The 20,638-nt window shown below is 30.9% G+C and overlaps 1 protein-coding gene across 1 annotated transcript in view; it reads right to left on the reverse strand.

Annotated features, from left to right (window-relative positions):
* Positions 1–20,638, reverse strand: part of LOC107441319 (cartilage oligomeric matrix protein-like) — a 301,899-nt gene that overhangs the window by 88,533 nt on the left and 192,728 nt on the right. The window contains exon 6 of the mRNA XM_043046110.2: positions 9,978–10,032. Within this exon, the coding sequence (XP_042902044.1) occupies positions 9,978–10,032 (55 nt within the window). The remainder of the gene's footprint in view (positions 1–9,977; positions 10,033–20,638) is intronic.

A 20,638-nucleotide genomic window follows, 5' to 3' on the forward strand; every position in this document is an offset into this window, starting at 1 on the left:
TAGTTCCCAAGCATGCTTGGTACTCATTTATCGACCCACTGACGGGATGAAAGGCTGAGTCAACCTTGATCGGCCCGAGGATCGAACCCAAGACCTGTGGCACGGGAGCGCAAAGCGCTACCGCTCAGCCACCGGGCGACAAAAAAAAGTTAAAGGGTTCCTAAAAATACAATTTTCCTGTCATTCTTTTTTACTATTTAAAAAATAAAATGTAATTTCGTGAAAACAAACTGTAGCGCATAATATAACTAAATATACATCCTGCAAATTTCATGAAATTATATGAAATAAATACTGCGAGATTTCGTTTTTAAATTAGAAAAAAAAGCTTTCAAAAATGATCAGCGAGGGAAAAAAACTTATTATCTCAGCGTCGTTTGAAGTTTAATGTGAGTAAAAAAAATAAAACATTTTCTCGAGTTATGATAGAGATAAATATAATATTATTTCATAATTTCCAAGAAAGTTTATTAAATAAAAAAATCCTCAAATATTTATGATTGAGTGACGGAGCCCCATAAATTTTGAATCCTCCTGAAATTTGCTATTTTTACTTTTTAAGCTTTTATCTTAATTTTGAATGTAACAACACTAATGCAGTTTAGGAAATAACTTAGTTACAGAATAAGATTTATGCAAATAAAACGTTCATCAAAGCGTCACAGTGAAATCAAATTTATTAAAATCCAAATTTTAAACCTGATTGAGAAGGCAAAGGTCAGTATTTCTTCAAAATTAGACCAGGTCGAAGGATATTTCATCAAAAAACTTGAGTGACATTTTCTAATTATTCTATTATAGGGGAAAAACCATGGAAGAATATTATTACAATATATAAGAATATGTTTCGAGGAGTATAGCAAATAATTGCTGAAATATAGGAAAATTCTAATATTTACCTTGACCTACATAAGAGTTCTAAAATTGTTCTAGAATCTATAATTGAAGGCCTTACTGAGTGGCAGTGATAATCCAGAAATTTTTTTTTAAATAAAGAATAGACATTTTTCGTGGCTTATCGATCTCAAAATAAACTTTTTAATCTTTAAAGTACTTAATTCTGTAATAGGTTTGAAGCATTTAAACGGTATTTACTTTAAAAAGTTAAAATTTAAAAATTTAAAATAATTGAACTTATTTCCAGTTAAAGAACACAGCCTTTGGAATCTCTATAACTTTTACTTTTGCTCAAATAAAAAATTTTTCAAGATTAACCAATTTTAGCTTACTTGCAATAATTTATGCATCAAAATATTACTTCATTCGATTGGTTTAAGTTTTTTACTGAAAAACAGTAAATACATACTATTGGAAAATTGAAGCGAATCTACTTGCTTTGCATTTAAAATCTCAGCATTTCAATTAAATACTTATAATCAAATACAATTCCACACTAATGCAATCAAAATAATTCCGCCTCAATAGACAGCAGCCGCATATACTTGTTCAAACCGAATTTCTATCAGACATAATTAGGCTTAGATACCTAGGACAAATCCGCATACCTACCAGTCCCAGTTGCCATTCTATTATAAACCGCTACTAGCTTTCTATGTCAAAAGCTAATTGATAATTCCCGAAAGTTCCTTTGATCATAACATCCCAACTAAGAGAATCATGGTACAAATGGAGCCCGATCCTACGCTACGATGTAGAGGTCTTTGGCTTCATTTGAGTTTGAATTTGAATAGGGATTTCAAATTCGCATTGTTAAGTGTACGTTGAAAGCAATAGTGATGTTTTGTTTTTGATATGGGAATTTGTTATGTTGGCCATAAGGCAATTGACATCATGATCCGCTCTCGAAGTTTTTTAGAATTGATTTGTACTGAATGTAAATTTTAATGTCGCAAAAATTAGAATCGTCTATACATTATGAATATCGAGTAAACATTTGTGATAAATACTGCTGTAAAATTCAACCTTTAAAGCACTATTCAGCTTAAATGGTCATTTAAGTGGAAAAGGTAGTTTGGATGAATGTCGATAGAGAACCGTTGTAGTTTTGTTTTGATAAAAGGTCACAACTGGTTTTCTAACATCTATCAGGTTTTAAAACTACCAGAGTGTTATAGGATAATATCTGGTATACGGCATAAACTTATTAAAACTATCCTCTGAATTCAATTTTTTGCGATAATTGAGTGATTTTAAACGAATTGTTTTTAATTTTTTTCTGCTGTTGAGTTTTAAATATTAAACTTGCAAATAAAAAATTCTATATTTAATGTAAATGCCAATACGTTTGACCATACGTTTGACCATATATATATATATATATTTATATATATAAATTATAAATACTTTTGTATTAATAACAACATTAAAACTCTTTCGTTTTCATAAAATGTCTTTGGTAAAGAATAGATGTAGAAATTCTATTTTGGGAATTCAAGGCTGAAAACATACCATTGAATTATAATTAGATTTATATTTCAAAGGAGGAGTTATTTTTAAAATCTTGTCCCTCTTTCACTTCCATATTAGGAAGCATTAAATGATTTTCCATAATTCGTAGAGTTACAGAGGTATGTGAGACTGGAACCTAATTACATCATTCTTTGTAAGTATTTAATGCGAGACCGATGGTTTTAGCATGTCTCTTGCTGAATAACGTGTTCCAGTAAACATCTGCCGGAGCCATCCGGAGTTTCGTTCACACCCTCTCCCTTGTGGAGTGGGGATGTGGAGTGGGGATGTGAACTGTTATAACCACCAGCCTAACTTTAAATAAAGCTTTTTATAACGTATCATGATTTTTGACTGCATTATTAAAGCTGAATACAGCAATCATAACAGGAATGTAGCCCTGTTATTATCGGTGCTCCGGGTTAGCAAACTCATATTTGACCTAAAGTAAGTAAACATCTTTAAAAGAAATTCCAAGAAAAAGTTGAATATTATTTAATTTAAACATTCTTTAATACATTTACACCTTATTTATCACAACATTGTAATTAAAATTGTTTCAGTGTATTGGGTGGGTCAAACTCAAACAGCATATGTAATAAAGTTGCCTGTTGCATTAAACTATATTTAATAGTAATTGAAAAAAGAGGAAAAAAAAACGCTTTGAAAGGAACTCTAAGAAAAATGAGAAAATTGCTTTACTTGAATAGCTCATTATAAATATAGCCCTTTGTTTAAACGTACACATTGCAAATTATTTACACTGAGAAATGTTAAAAAAAGGCTATGAAAGAAATTTTCTAGAATAAATATTTTCGATTTATTTTCTGGGATCTGGCAGGCTTATTATATATAATTAGGAGCTATACATATAATTTAATACATAATTATCAATAGATATCTTCGATTCTGTAATTTGTTTCTGTATATGATACATAAATGACAATCAGCTTTAAAAATATGAATTAATCTTAAAATCAAAGAAATATTATAGAATATTCTATGTAGTTTCATTTCCCCGAAATACAATATAAAAAAATTAAAATATTTGGATATTTACAATTATTTCAAAGAATCGATCTATGGTATATTTTACATTCTGTGACATTTTGGTTCGATGTAGAAATAAATTTTACACTAAATACATATTGAAAAATATTTCCTTACATTTTACTTTTGGCATGGAATTTCATAATGAAGTTTTGAAATATTAATTATGTGCCAAAGTTATATTTTATTCACAATATGAGAATCTAATGTACTTTATAAAAGATTATTTTTATTCATTTAATAACTCTGGTTTGAAAACAAGCTGCTATTTTTTTAAGTTTAATTTAAAAAACATTTGAAATATAAAGAAAAGTTTGCAAAATAAGCAATAAAATAGTTTGTATTATAATTATTAAAAAAAAACAATCTCCCGAAATCACACTATAGAAGCAAAAAAATTACTATTTCAAAGAGTTAAGATTGATGGGAAAAATTCTTGCACCTTTGTACCTGTTAAAAGATAACTTTGAAATAGAATTCAAAAATTTTTCTGTCCAGATGATAGGTATTATTTTAAATTATGATTTGAAATAATTAAATAAAGCTAATTAAAAATATAATTAAAAAAATTGCAGAAAAAAATTGTAAATTAGAAAAAAATATTTTGGAATAATAAATAAAAAAAGTAGCAAAATTTTTATAAATAATTGTTGGATGTCTTAAAAATGAAAAAAAGGATACTTAGACTAAGAAACGTAACGAAAGGAAAGTAATTTAAAGATCCAACATTATTTTCTTGGAATAAAAGAAAGTTGTATTAATGGTCTATAATGAGACTGTCAGTTCTTAAACTATAACTTTAGAATCCTTGTCAAACATGAAATCAAAAAAGAATATACATTGAGTCGCAAAGTAACATTAAGGTATGGGAGCCCCGAAACCGTTATTAAAATCTGACAAATTAATAGTGAGGGAGGTCGCATGAAAACTATCAAAGGTAGTTTGAAAGTCTGATGTTTTTTATAGCTGTTTCTAAAAGTCACCTTTCAATCTCTGTTGCTTTTGGCAATAAAACATGTTTTAATTTTTTCATTGCCGCTTATCTCATTACTTTGCCGTTTGATTTTTATTGTGCTTTTGTCCTTTTTTTTCAATAATTATTTAGGACCCCTAATGCGTATTCAACACTAAATTTTATTTTGATAAGAATTCTAAAAATTAATATTAAGACGGGTTATAACACACTATTTTGTAAATGGGAGTTTCATTAAATTCTTATCTAATATTTCAGTACATATAACTAATATTCCAGATATCAGTGTAAGATTTATTTTAATGTCAGAAACAAAGTTTACATGTGATTAGCAAATAAACCATAAAAGCATGAAACAAAGATAAATTTAACTATGCAAGTTTACGCGAGATGAAGTTAGCATTAAGCTTGTATGAACATTCCTGAAGAACGATTGATTTTTCCTTTAAAAAACAAGACTAAGAAAAGCTCCTGAAATCAAGAATGAATCATCAATGGTAACTCAAGAGTAGAAAGTGTTTGCAAATTCAATATAAACTCATCTTCTCAAGGTATATTTTAGGTTTTATGACCACCATTGAAACAAGGTTTATTCGCTCTATGCTTTAATATACTTTCTTAAGCACATTACTAGCGAAGGTTGACCTGATCATTAAGGTTTTAACACAAATGAAATATTAAACTGGACAAAACTAGACTTAAGAAGAAAAGTCATGAACAAGGTTTAAAGTATCATTAAATAAAAGCTAAAAAATTATATATGTTTTTAAAGATCTGTTTTTATTTAATTTTTAAGGAAGCAAACTTTGCATATTTATATTTCTAAAAATAATTTAATTAGTAAACCTTTCTATGCTAACCAAATAAAATTGAAAATACAACGTTTGTTGTAAGGTCACCTACTACCTGGGATATTTCGATTTTTGTTTTAATATTTATGTCTTTTTTCTTTCAAAACGCTGATATTTTTATGGAAACTGAAACATAACAAAGAGTTGAATAAAATGGATTAAAGCAGTTCTTAAAGGTAAGAGTATAATAAAGATTTAATCTTCATCTTTTGACAACAATTACGTTTAAATTCAACACGAAGTAAAAATTTCAGAGTAAATTTACAAATCTATCTAAAGGCAGGAACTAACAAAATTTGTTGAAAAAGTTTTTTGTAAATACCTCAAAAAATATGTTTAATTCCAAAAAAGGCCAATTTAGCACATTCATGATTTTAACAGAACTAATGTATCACCAAACAAGTATTAAAATATTATCCAGATATTTACGAACGAAAATAAGAGAATAAGGTTTAATTGTGTGTTTTGATAAGGGCCCATTAACACTTTCAAATAAATGCACTGGTGAATAAAATGTGGTTTATTGGGCTAGGCAGAGATATTATCTGGAATATTTCTCAGAAAACATCATACTCGGGTAAAAATAAAAATTACTCTACCGACACGTAACCGGAGGCCATAGTCAATTATGTGGATACGTCTTAATCATCCAATATAACTTAGAAATCGAGCAGGTTTCTTTTTTCTTCTCTTCCTACATCAGCTCCCTTTCATAATAAAAGAGCTCCAGGAAATGTGCAAAGATCCATTAGTCCAAAAAGTTCTCATGTCACTTTACTAAAGCTTCGATTGCAATTAAGAAAAAAAATATCTGCAGAATAACCGATCCAATTATATAATCAGTCATTCAAAGAGGTAGATTTCGAAATCTGATATCTTAATCTAATTGAGAGACGTATTCATAAATTGAATTAAGGGATTTAACTGTCTGTTCACTTAAGAGAATGAAATAGAGAGAGGTAACCCGTCCGGATAATTTTTTGAACGTTGAATGAAGGGAATTTGTTGAAGGAAGAAAATAAAATCGAAAGATCGCATAAGAAGTTAAGCGAAAAAGTTGAAGTTGGACTTATAATCTGATTGTTATAAATTAATTAAAACTAGACTTCTTCTGGATGAAGTCAAAGTTTAGAGCAGTTTCTGCACTTTTCGAAATAAACTTTGAATATCCAGTGAAACTAAATCTTTAACTTTTGATAGTTAGGATCAGTTTGAAGAAGACTGAAAAAAAAGCTTTTTTGCAGTATAAGATAAATTAAAAAACAAACTAAAGTGAACAGATTTATATGGACAAAAACCAACTTTTGAATCGGACTTTTTGAGCTTTGCATTTTTAATAACTCGTATCGTTAGACGCAGTAAATTACATAACGACATTAAAAATAAGTCGTTAGTAAATCTATAAGTTAGAGACAGTTTAAAAAAACATTGGTTAAAGATTTGTTTTCAGTCTAAGAGATTAAAAATCAAATAAGGAAACCATCAGACACTTCTCGTACTTAAACCGAAATTAACTTTCAAATTGGATCGTAAATTTGTGCAGTTTTATTGATAATAAAGTTTTTTTAAATAAATAAATGTTTTGTTTTAAAGTTATTTATGTTTCATAAATTCTCACCGAATAAAATTTTTAAACATGCATTGAATAGTAACAGATTACTTGATGATTGTTAGTTTTTACAAAATCATATTAATTGATCACTTACTTAATACAAATTTCAAATTCCTTACTAGCTAGACTAATCCGGTGAATTTCTTGACTTTAAACGTGCTAAATTAATAATATTCGTTTTTAGTTAAATGTTGATTTTTCCACCTCTGTATACTTTATTGGTTTGTTGTTGAAACACATAAATACAAGCTTGTGTACTCAATTAAAGCGTTCGGTATACATTAAGACAACAAACTATGTTTACATCACGTTGCAAGTTTGAATTTTAAATCTTTATAACGTCATCATAGGCTTAAGGCTACGGTTCCGGACTGCGGGAGAAAAGGTTAAAGGTTCGTGCTCAATTATTCTCGCTCCTAATATTTACAAGCTCAATACTTACAAGAGAGAAATGCGAAGTGTTGAATTGAAGTAGGATACTTATGTATTTTAAGTTTTTTCTGTCAACGTAAAGAACAGTAGGCATCACAAAGAAAAGAGAACACCCTTGGTATCGAATCTGATATGAAACTGTTCAACAGAAATTGAATCTTTTCAGCTGAATCTTACGAGTAATAATAAGAAATGCAATACTCTGCTGTCATGAAGGCTCCATGCTAAATTTGGTTCCAAATTAATTAAATTGAGTTTTATATGGGAAAAATTACACACAGTTTCCCTGTGACAATCTATTTGGTGCATAGATTTTTAGGAATTTATTTTATAATTATCATTAAACAGTCGACTACCAATGTGTCCCGCAGTGGACTGATCGTAGTGATCGCAGTGGACTGGTTCCCAGTGGAACACCGAATTTAAGCATCACTGGCTGCTGTCAGTAAGTTGGTGGTTGACCACTTGGATCAGCCTCCGTAGGGACCTAGGATGCTGGGTATCGGTCCTCGTTAAACTGTTCTATTGTAAAGTGCTCGACTTCGCGCGTAGGTTGCCGGGCTACCAAAGTAGGGGAACCATCCCCTCTGCAGAGGATCAAATTATCTTCGGATAATCCTCTGGGATGTTTCCCAGACCATCACCAATAGCCCATTGTGCAGCTCTAGTGCGACAATTCCCACAGTCCGACGACAACCAGTGTACAAAATGTTGACTGGCGCACACTGAAACTTACTGATCACAAAATCTTCCAAGCTCCCTTAATCAATACCCCTAAGAGTACTGATTCAGAGATTTATACTGCACTGGTTAAGGTAAAAATTACGATGTACTGATGGATGGTGTGTAAACGCGTCCTTCCTCTAAAATGAGAAGTGACTTATGTATGTTGTCTCCGGAGGATCCTGAGGGATGTTTTCCAGACCATCGCCAATAGCCTATTGTGGAGCTTTAGTGCGACGAAAATAAAAGTACCATGTACTATTGATTGAATAACTTCTAATTTGCAGTTTATTCTTCTCCAGTAAAATGCTTTTATAACATTTGTTCCTAACTGCTGAAGTATTTTAGTCCCGCAGTGAACTTATTGTTAAGACACGGTTCCCAGCAGATCACCGAAGTCAAGCATCATTGGCTGCGGTCAGTGTGCGGGTGGGTGATCACTTGGATCAGTCTGAGTAGAGACCGAGGGTGTGTGGTATTGGTCCTCGTTAAACTGCTCTATCGTAAAGTGCTTGACTTGACGTGCAGGTTATTTGGCTGCCGAAGCGGGGGTGTCATCCCCTCTTCAGAAGATCAAAATTGTGGTGGCATGTCTTCGGATCATCCTCAGGGATGTTTCCCAGACAGTCATCAATAGCCCATTGCGCAGCACTAGTGCGATGTAAATGAACTACAGCAACAACAACTGAAGTATTTTAGGGATTTCAAGTAAAAGCCTGTGACCTTTGTCACAAATGAAGATCTTAGCATCGAATTTCTTTAAGATTTTTTGTAAGCCCATTCAAATCAGAAACATAACACAAATGACAACATAAACTAAAATGAAAGATATTTAAATAATTTACTCAAGCGTACAATTGATATCGAACCCACACACTTTTTATTTCTTAATGACTTAGGAAATAAAGTATTCTGTTGTAATAACAGTTTAGTTGAATGATTAACGAGTCTTAAATCCTACCGGTAATTAAAAAAAGGGTACTAACTACAGAACTAAGCAATACGGATCCCACAGTGAACTGATTGTTGAGACACGGTTCCCAGCAGATCACCGAAGTCAAGCATCACTGTCTGCGGTCAGCATGCGGGTGGGTGACCAATCTGATCAGTCTGAGAAGGGACTGAGGGTGTGCGGGATCAGTGCAGTTAAACTGTTCGAAGTGCTTAACTTCGCGTGCAGGCCGTTGGGCCACTAAAGCGGGGGAGCAATCCCCTCTGCAGAGCATCAAAATTATGATGGCATGGTCATCGTCAGTGATGATTCCCAGACAGTCAACAATCGCATATTTTGCAGCTGTATTGCGACGCTAATAAACTACATCAGCAACAACTCAATACGTAAACAGTAAGTCAGACTGTGACTCATAACGGAGCTCATGTTATCTTGTGTTGCTAATTCGTAGGCTAGCGAATTTAGCTAATGTGAAACAAATATTCGTAGATTCACCATTGGCAATCACTGATGAAGTATAACGCTTATAATCGGAAAGCTTTAAATTGTAAAATAGTAAAAATGAACGGAAAATTTTAAGATCACTTTTATAATATTTGATTATTTCATACCACACTTTCTAAATTAAGTTATTTAACTTAATAAAACTAAAAATTCGACATTTAATTATTACTTTTTCGTGAATTGCATATTTTATTTGAATAGTAATGCTTCTTCCGTAAATAGTGTGAAATATCAAATCTATACAAAACTATTTATATGGCCAAATTATAATAAGCTTCTAGGTCAAAAATAATTCAATTACAGTTATTTCAAAACTCATTTCAAAAAGTTTTCTTTTGAGATACTGCAATAAGCTTGGATTGAGTAAGTTGAAAATAAATAGGGAAAATTTAACATGAATGATACCTAAAATTTATTAAAAAATGAAGGTTTTCAATAAATTATGAAGAAATCAAAATTGAATTTACTTACTTCGACACATTTCACATCTTTCCAGTGTATCTCTCAGAAGTTTCGTCTCTCTTGTCTAATAAAAAATACACTTTCATTAATTGAATTCCCATAAATATTTTATATTTATTCTTACACTTTTTCATGTGATAAAATTGAAAATTACGGTAGAGTTCTAAAAAACAGTTTTTATGATTTTTTTCATACTTTAATAAAAACTTACACGAGCAGCAAGTGAAATAAAATTAATTATATGTGTTCTGATAGAAAAGTCTTTAAGCATCTAAAGAGACAGTTTTTAACATTCATTTTTAACATTATTCATTATTGAAACGTTATTTATCATTTACTTATTTTATACTCCATTATATTACAGAATATGATTAGTAATTTAATTATATTTTTTAAGCGTTATTGTAATATTTAATGCTCTTAGTTCAAACTTTAAATTACCAGTTTTTATATTTCTTAGGGTTTTTACAATGCTTTGAAAATAGATCCAACTTTGAAAGAAAATAAATCCAGTGCTTTATAGTATTTTGTTAAAAGTTTTTGCGAAGTTTTTATACCGAAATTTCAATTTTTACTTTTAAAATTTAACATAATATCTTCATTTTTTAGGCTAAATTAGTTTCTGAATTAGATTTTTTAATAGAAAAAGCTAGAAATGTGTTTTCATTAAAAATATTAACATAATATCTTCATTTTTTAAGCTAAATTAGTTTTTAAATTAGATTTTTTAATAGAAAAAGCTAGAAATGTGTTTTCATTAAAAATATTAAGTTCGCTCCCCTCTTATATTAGGGTTTTGAGAAATATAAAAATCACGACACTGCTATAGCTTCCACAAGAGATGAGCTGCAGGTTCTAATCGGTCATACGCGCCTGAGTTACCCAGATGAATATTTACTGAAACATATATTTGAAATTTTTACCGTAATTTGACATATAGAATGCTATTGTTCCTGTTTATTTTTGAATCACAGCTGATAAATAAAAAAATAGGCCATTTTGATCCCCAAGATATACTATGGACTAAAGTCCGCAATTCGACACACATTGCGATATTCAATATTTTTAACGTCCCGCAATGGATTGATCGTTAAGACACGGTTCTCAGCAGATCACCAAAGTCAAGCATCACTGGCTGCGGTCAGTGTGCGGTTGGGTGACCACTTGGATCAGTCTGCGTAGGGATAGAGGGTGTGTGGTATTGGTACTCGTTAAACTGTTCTACCGTAAAGTGCTCGACTTAGCACGCAGGTCGTCGGGCTACCGAAGAGAGGATGACATCCCCTCTTCGGTGGAGGATCAAAATTGTGATGGTATGTCTTCGGATCCTCCTCAGGGATGCTTCCCTTACCGTCGCCAATACCCCAATGTGCAGCTCTAGGGCGACGTAAATGAGCTACAATTTCAACTCAATATTTTTAATACAGTTGAACATGTGCGTAATTTATGGTAAAACGCGGTATAATATACTCGAGGTAAAAATTTGAGAAGCACTATGCACATAAATTTAATTCCCGGTTCCATTTTGGTGCTCACCCTTCTTCAGATAGAAGGGTACCTGCTTGTCTGCGAAGACAAGGCGGCCGGTCCTCAATGCTGATCACACTACCACCAACGAAATTATTAATTATTCTAATTTAAAACAGAACAGAAGAAAAATGCTCTAAAATTTATAAACCTTTTTAAAAGAAACGTGATGGCTCAGGGGAAGAAGCGTTCACCTTCCAATGAGGTGAGCCGTGTTCGAATCCCAGCAATGGCCGGTGGATATGAATTCCATATCCGGCTAGCATCGACCACAGTGCTAATGTAAAATATCCTACGTGGTAGACTGATTATGGTTTAGAGTCCCCTTGCCGTCAGGCTAACCGTGGGAGTGTTTCGAGATTATCCTTACCATGTAACACAAATGCCGGCTGGTTCAGTCAAAAAACTCCTCCATGAAGATAAATTTTTCACAATACTTGATCCAGAAGTTCCATTGTCTTCTGGATTGGGTTCAAAATCACAAAACTACGGAGTCATTAATTGGGCCAGCTGCTCAACTATGGTTATAAAATATAAAATAAAATAAAACCCTTTTAAAAGCCTACATTTGCCCATTAAAATGCATCTAAGTAATCACTACATTATTTTTGCAGTTTTATAAATAACTTTTATGCTATGGTTACCAGAAATTTTTTTAGTTCATTTAATTATTTTTTAAATCTAAGAAAGTGAGTTAAAAAACGCCCAGAAAACTCACATAAACCTATTAAAATATATCAGAAGTCACCAGTTGAAATGGTTTATTTTAAGATTTTCTTTACGTTATGGAATGTGTAAAAGAAAAGTGTTACATTTATTTATTTTTTAAGTATGAAAAAAGTGACTTAAATGCCCAACGTAAAAATAAATCTATTAATACACATCTAAAAATTCATCAAAAATCAACAGTACATTTTTTTTAAAATTGCATTACTTTCAAATATTCTTTTCTTTTTAAATTTTAAGTTGTGACTTCCTTGCAATGTTCAGAAGATAATGACTAAATGTATCTAATTATTTAGCATTTTTAATTCTGCAATTTTTTATGCGCATTTAATAATACTACACAAAACAGTAAAATAGCACTGAGCATAAGCAAACTAAGCAATATTTAATCCTGAAACCCATAAAAAAGTTTTAACTTTTTAATATTAAAATAAAAATATAATAATATTAATAATAATTACAAATATAAAAATTTTTTCGTCAAGTATTTCTCTTTCGTTTGAACAAAGCTTATGGAGAGAACTTTTATTTAATTCATGTACTGCTTATTTTATATATTTTCTGAATATTCGTAAAAATCATTAATTACAGTAGATTTTTATCTTTTGAACTTGGAACTGTAAAATATTTTAATTTTCGCACATTTGTCGATAAATATGCAGAAAAGTAAATATTTGCAAACAAAAGATTTGGAATCTTTTGAAAAGAATTGAAAACAATTTATTAGACAAATGTTTGTTCTTTAAATATTGGTTTTAAGATTTGAATTAGTAAATAATGATTTGAAAAGTATTTTAATAGTTTTCTTTCATTCTTAATTTTTAAAGCATTTTTTTGATAATTCTAAAATTCTAAGTCAATTTCAAATAAATCTTCTAAACAACTTAAATAGTTTTCTTTTTAATGAACTGTAAAATCCATTAAAAAATTAAAGATTTTTGGTATAAATTTATAATTAGGAAAGGTATTTTTTTAAGTTGAATAATATTTAAAGGAATAATTTGAATATGAAATCATTATAAAAAATTACAAACATTTACTAATAAAAACCTATTAATCTTTAAGCAAATGTGAACATTTTAAATTTAGATAAAAATAAATTGTTTTTGGTCCTTATTTTAAACTACACATCAATAAAAAAATTGCAAATTAGTCAATTATTTTTAAAAAATTATTAAGCATGAGTATGTGTTGGGTGTTAATTATATTTTTTAATCTTTGTCAAAAATGGTAAAAATGAAGCGAAAAGATGCACTCATTAGAAAACTCAAATTAATATAAAAGGGTGGGAAAAAAAGTTATTGCAATTTAGAGAGTTCTTTACAAGGCACGCGAAATTAAAAACATCAATTCCTGTTAATAATTTGTATGAGGAGATAAATGGTGATTGATAAAAATAATTTCAAACTTCACCTAAAAAACTTTTCATAAACAAAATTTTTAAATCTTTTCTTAATATAAAAACTAAATTGCTTAAAAATGAAGAAGCTCTTTTTCATTTTATAACGTGCCAAGAAACACAATACATTATCTCAGCAAAAATATCCCTACTTTTCGGATGAATTCCCCTATTTTATTAAAAATTCCCTTTCTTTCTGCATACATTTTCTTCAAATCCTTAAATATTATATGAATACGCTCACATATCTACTCTGATTGACGTAATTTACTAAATATGCTTCTATATTTAGTGATGAAGCCATTTTCATTCCTCAGTTGACTGTTCTTTGAGTATGGCTGTGGCATTAGCAGCTGTTACCTACTCTCCAGTTTCTATAATGGAATGAAAGCTTAACTATTATGACGTAAAGCGTCTGTCATAATGCTTTGCTCTCCTCTCTTAACTATCGAATACTCTCAGTGTTCGTTATTCCCAGTGTGGGATAGTTTGCGAAGGACATGCTATCGCAATAGCGAATCCATTCTTGCATAATGGATGAAAATAAACGCGTGTTCCCTCCATTGATGGAAGGTTTAAATCAATGTTAAACATGCGATGCAAAGTATTTAGGTACATAATAAAGTTTATAAAGTTTCAAACATCAAAACAATTTCAAATAGATAGTACTACACGTAGTGTACTTATTAGAATAGTACTGCAATGACGAGTGCTGAAACAAACACATATTTTGTAAAATGACAGTTTACTGAGAATATTAACATGCTTTGAGAATATTAACACATATATGAAATAATATTTAATATGCAGGCCTTTGAAGGAGAAAAAAAAATTCTGGCAAAATTACCGTACTGTATAGCAATGATGTTTTTGATTAAAGAAACCAATATAATTCTAGTTAATAAAATTAAAATATACTTAACCATTCGTTTGGTAATTTTTCTTTCCATATGATAACGATTTATCGGAAATTTTGGTTTTCAAATTTACCAGAATATTGCAAAATTTTCCGTGCTTCTGGCTCCATGGCAACATATTTTATTGTTATTTTATATATTTTAATTGCTATTTTATATATTTATTGTTATACTTATACATTTAATATTATTTTAGATATTTTATTGTTATATTTATTCATGTTTTATTGTCAATTTCAAATTTTACCAAAATCACTACAAAAATTACAAAAATTACCGAGCTTTTTGGTGCTCCCATAGAGCGAGAAACACGGCAAATTTTAACATATTCTAGTAGTTTTGACCACACTTTTTTCTCAGAGTACTACACTTATTGTAAAATAAATATTTATATACTCATAAATAAACTTATGTAATATTAACGAAAAGTACTAAAAAACTAATTTCTTTATATTTTACATAAGGAATCGTTAATTTTCTTTCAAATACTTTTTTTAATCTGATTTAAATTTAAATAATATTCTTTAACAAAATATTCAAACATTTTACTCGTTAAACATTTATTTCACATTTTATTATACAAAAGTTGGAGAAAACATAAGGAAACACGACTGATTTCAAAGACAAAAGTATTCATAGTAAAATATTTTTTTTTTAATTTGAAAAATTCTTACCACAATATAGTTTTGCAGCGTTAGCATTTTTTTTTATAATATACTTATGAATCTTATTTTATGAAACATTATTTCAAGTAATGAAAAGTGATTAGCTTGCTTCACTTTTCTAATACGTTATAAAAATTAATACAATTATTTTCGCGGACTAAAAATAACTTTAATGCGTTACTTTCTAAAGTGAGCCAAATTAAAAACAAACAAACTGATTTTGAATATTTAATTGCGAAAATGCTTGTTTAATGTATACTCCCCTTTGCTAACTTTACAAAATTCAATAAGATTATTTTCGCCGATTATAAATAGTTTTAATCCATTACTTGCTATAACAAGTGAGTCAAATTTAAAAAGAACTACTTTTGGATATTTAAATGCGAAGAATACTTATTTAATGTATTCTCTAACTTTGGAAAAAATACTCCTAAATTTTCACATAAAGTGCCAATTTTCTTGCTTGATGTCAGCAAACAAAAAAGAAGTTGATTATTATTTTTTTCATTTGAGAAACTGTTGCTGCTCTATAGTTTTGCAGAATTCTTTTTATAATACATTTAAGAATCGCATTATTTCCCACACATTATTTCAAATAATGTGTGTGTAAACACATTATTTCAAATTATGAAAAGTGATTATCTTGCTTCACTTGACTAATAATTTTTAAAATTTAATAAAATAATATTAAAGGATTATAAATAACTTTAATGCATTGTTTTTATAGTGAGACAAATTTAAATAAAAAATTACTTTCGAATGTTTAATTGTGAAGAATGCTTATTAAATGTATTCCCTAACTTCAGAAGAAAATGTTTTTACGATGCCCGGTGGCTGAGAAGAGGCGCTTCGCGCTGTCGCGCCACAGATCCCTGGTTCGATCCTCGGGCCGGGCAAGGTTGACTCAGCCTTTCATCCCTTCAGTGGGTCGATAAATGAGTACCAAGCATGCTTGGGAACTAAACACTGGGGGTTCCGCGTTCGGTTGACCACCTGACCAGAACATCTGCTCCTGCACCACCGAGCCCAAGATCAAGAAAACTGAGATGGGCACAGTAGGCCTTGGCCCTCTTGGGATGTCGCGCCGCTGAGTTTAGTTTTAGTTTTTAAAAAAGTACCATAATTCTTATTTAATGTCAGCAAACAAAAATTAAGTTGTTTTCCTCTTACATTTAAAAATTTTTTGCTACAATTCAGTTCTGAAGAGTTAGTACGAGGGTTGCTATTTATATTTCTGGCCTTGGCAACAGTAAGTGTTGCTAGGCGATCGCAGACGATTTTAATCGAAAGTTTGATATTTTTAAACATAAATTCAGCAGACGATTTACCATTATAGCTTCATTTGTGTTGTTGACAGTAAATTGAAAAGTTCTTCTCTTTCAAAAAATGGAATTGAATCGTGAACATTTTCGTGCCATTATTTTTCATAACTTTCGACGTGGATTGTCAAGACAAGAGTGCTTCGATGAACTTAATTCTTTATTCAGCGATAAAGCGCCATCCTACAGCACTGTAAAAAATTGGTATAACGAATTTAATCGTGGTCGATGTTCGATCCAGGACGAATCCCGTGCAGGTCGTCCAAAATCCGTTGTTGTGCCAGAAAAGATCGATGCTGTGCGTGAACTGATAAAGCAAGATCGTCATGTGACATACCGTGAGATAGAGGCGTCTTTGGACATTAGTATGACTAGCATCAATAAAATATTGCATGAACATTTGAGCGTAAAAAAAATTTGTTCGCGTTGGATCCCGCATAATCTGACAAACGCTCAAAAAAAGGCTCGTGTCGATTGGTGCAAGGAAATGTTGGAAAAATACGTTCAAGGTACATCAAAGGCTGTGTATAACATCTACACAGGTGACGAATCATGGATCTATGCATATGAGCCGGAAACAAAACAGCAATCAACTGTATGGGTCTTCCAAGACGAGGCAAAACCAACAAAAGTTGTTCGAGGAAGAAGCACATCGAAACAAATGATTGCCTGTTTCTTCGGCATTAACGGTCATGTGGCAACAGTGGCGTTAGAGCAACGCAGGACGGTCAATTCTGAATGGTACACGACCATTTGTTTGCCAGAAGTCATCGGAGAAATTCGAAAAAAGCAGAAGAACAGGCGAATCATTCTTCATCATGACAATGCGAGCTCTCACACATCGACTCAAACAAAGGCATTTCTGACGGAGCGAAAGATCGAACTGATGGGTCATCCGCCGTACAGCCCTGATTTGGCACCCAATGACTTCTTCTTATTCCCACACATCAAAAATAAATTACGTGGACAACGATTTTCGACCCCCGAAGAAGCGGTTGATGCATTCAAAACGCATGTTTTGGAGTTACCTCAATCGGACTGGAAAAAGTGCTTTGAAAATTGGTTCAAACGCATGCAAAAGTGTATTGATCATCATGAAGAATATTTTGAAAAACAATAAAACCAATTTCGATCCTACATATTTTTTTTTTCATTATTAGGCCAGAAATATAAATAGCAACCCTCGGATTCGCTTTATAATATATTTAAGAATCTTATTTCCAGAAAGACAATATTACAAATAATGAAATGTGATTAAGACTAAACTAACTCCAAACATCGTCAGCAAAGAAATAATATTTTTTAGTTAACACTATCCTACAACTAAAACAATTGGAAATAGATGTTTACAAAACCATGTAAACATATTAAATAATTACACTTCACGAACAAGAAATAACATTTTTCAGTTGAAAAGATGTTGTTGAATTACTATCTCGAAAGAATAACGTTCGTGACTCAAAGACGAGTCAGCAATCTTTTTCTTTGCTAACCAATAAAGAAGGAAAACATATATAGTGTTATTATAAGATGTTGTTGCCTTAGAAAAATCTTGTTATAGAGAAAAAATTGAAGAGTCTTTTCAAGTGCTCTGCAACTCTTTCTTTGTGTATGTCAATAGAGAGAAGTCTTAACATTTCGTAAACTATTTTTACTTATATTTTCAGTTTTTTCCCCTCAAAACTATTGAAGTCTTTATATAGATAAGAAATAATTGAGTCGTTGGTTGTAAAAGTGCTGCAAGTTGAAATAACTAGTGTTTTTTTTATATTATTGGTCTTTCTTTACAATACATATAATATTTATCATGTCTTAAATATATTTCAGTTCTTTCAGAAAATCGTTAATGTTTCATTTTATAATACATATCACGTTTTTAGTTTTATATGCGCATTTATTCGTTAACTAGCAAATCCTGAATGTATATATATATATATATATATATTCAAAATACTTAGGTCTTTTTTTTAAGAGCTTTAGTAAATTATGTATTGTTGAATAAATACTTATACTTTTTTAATAATAAACTTCATATTATCCATGTCTTACTAACTAAATACATTTCAGTATAATCATTAAATAAATGAAAGATGTAATCAAAGATTAACTAGATAACGTAATTTTTGCAGAAAAAGAAATGTTAATGGATAATGGGTAAATTTTGGTGTAAAATGGGTAAATTTTGCTTATTTTCAATTATTTACCAAATATAACTAATTTTTTCGCATTCTAAAGCAAAGGAATTAAAGTAACAGATGCATTGTTCCTTTTCGTTAAAACAAAAATCTCTAACTTGGTATTTTTTTAGGTTTAAAATTCAAACAAATTACAATAATGTAGAACCTTTTTAAAGTTATAGTTAAATTATTTAATCCACAGCAGCACTGGGAGAGGCAAAATCAACGCTTTCCGGACGGAAGAGATGAAGTTTCAAATCGAAAACTTTTTAACGTCTATCAGGAATCCAATGTAGTTTTTCTTTTTAGTCCAAGGGGGGGGGTGAAAGAAATTGAAGCTCAGCTTTCTAGTAGTATTGTATTCATCGCCCTCAGAAGGTAGACATAACATGCAGCATTCACAAAAGGAAAGTTGATGATTTTTAAGTGAAGTTCCACTGGGCGTAGGCATCATTTAAATAAACGAAAAGTTCGATGATTGAAGAATTTACTTTTTGTTGAAGATACTGGATGAATCATGAATTGTCATTAGTTGAAGAAGAATTTAACCGCTTATTTTCCAACTGTCCATTTGAATGAGTTATTTGAAGTTATTCTATAATTTTGGTGTACCCTCTAATTTCAAATGCGATATTACATATCTCTAATGCACTGTACCCCATTCCCGACAGTTCAATCCTGGCGACTTATAACGTCGTTGCCGAGTGGAAGGATTAAAACAGGTCTTAGGCAGGGAAGGAGGGTAAAAAATGTATTTATACCTTATTAGACAGAGCAGTCATGAAAATGTACACGAAAAGTTACGCTCCTCAGTTATATGTTAGGGAAAATCTTGCAAAGTAAAACCCGTAAATGTCTATATTTAGGGAAAAGAAGGAAATCTTAGAAATTAATATTGGTTTATGAAATAGGTCGAGTGATTCCCACGAAGATTAAAGGGGAAAATGTCCTGCTTTTATTTAATGCATAGTTGAGTCAAAAATAGATTTAAGGACAGGGTGTGAATTTAAAAGTGTGAGGAAGCATTTCGATTAGATAAATAAAATATTATATATATATNTATATATATATATATATATGTATATATATATAATACGCCTTTAAAGGCTAGATAGTTGAAAAAACTTAGGCTAATTCATTTAAAAAGGCATTTTATTAATGGATCTTAAGTTATTTAAAACAGTGTTCGTTGGCTATGTACAATAAAGGTTTCCCCATTACAGGAATGTTTGGATTTGACCCAGATTTATCTAGACATGAAAATATAAAAAAGCCACGCATTATTGGCTGTCCCGATATTTAAAGGGAGGTTCTGAAAGGGATGGGGTTGCAAGGATATTCTTATCTTATTGGAACGTCATTAAATTGATAAAATTTAGAGATTTTGACTCGCTTAAAGGATAGCGCCACTTTACCGCTGGGAAGTTTTTGGGACTATTTTAATGCGTACTTCATCGACGAATTATTGCCCATTAACTTCAGAAAATAATCTTTTACCTGGCCGTATCTGGTTTATCTTGACTTTTTATGGCTCTTTGTGAGAGACCGATTTCTGTATCTTTAACTTGAGAGGAAACATCTGTTTAAGCTTATTAGTGTTAATATAGAAGGACTCTTTATGAGGAATTCTATATTACATATATATATATATACACTCAAGAGCCAAAACATTATGACCACCCCTACATTTTGCAATGAGCTCTCCTGGAGGACGTGGAAGGCACGTGATCAGGTGGAAGTGGTATTTTACTGTTGCTGGAGAGTTTGAAGAATCATTCTTTCACTTACTTCTGTGTGTGATGGGAAAGGCTGCGGATCTAAGCGACTTTGATAGAGGACAGATTGTAATGGCTCGAAGGCTCGGAACAAGTATTTCCGAATTTGCACGACTCATGGGTTGTTCGCGATCTACAGTTGTTAGTACTTATGCAAAGTGGATG

The sequence above is a fragment of the Parasteatoda tepidariorum genome, chromosome 3, assembly GCF_043381705.1.
Source record: "Parasteatoda tepidariorum isolate YZ-2023 chromosome 3, CAS_Ptep_4.0, whole genome shotgun sequence".
NCBI classification, from domain to species: Eukaryota; Metazoa; Arthropoda; class Arachnida; order Araneae; family Theridiidae; genus Parasteatoda; species Parasteatoda tepidariorum.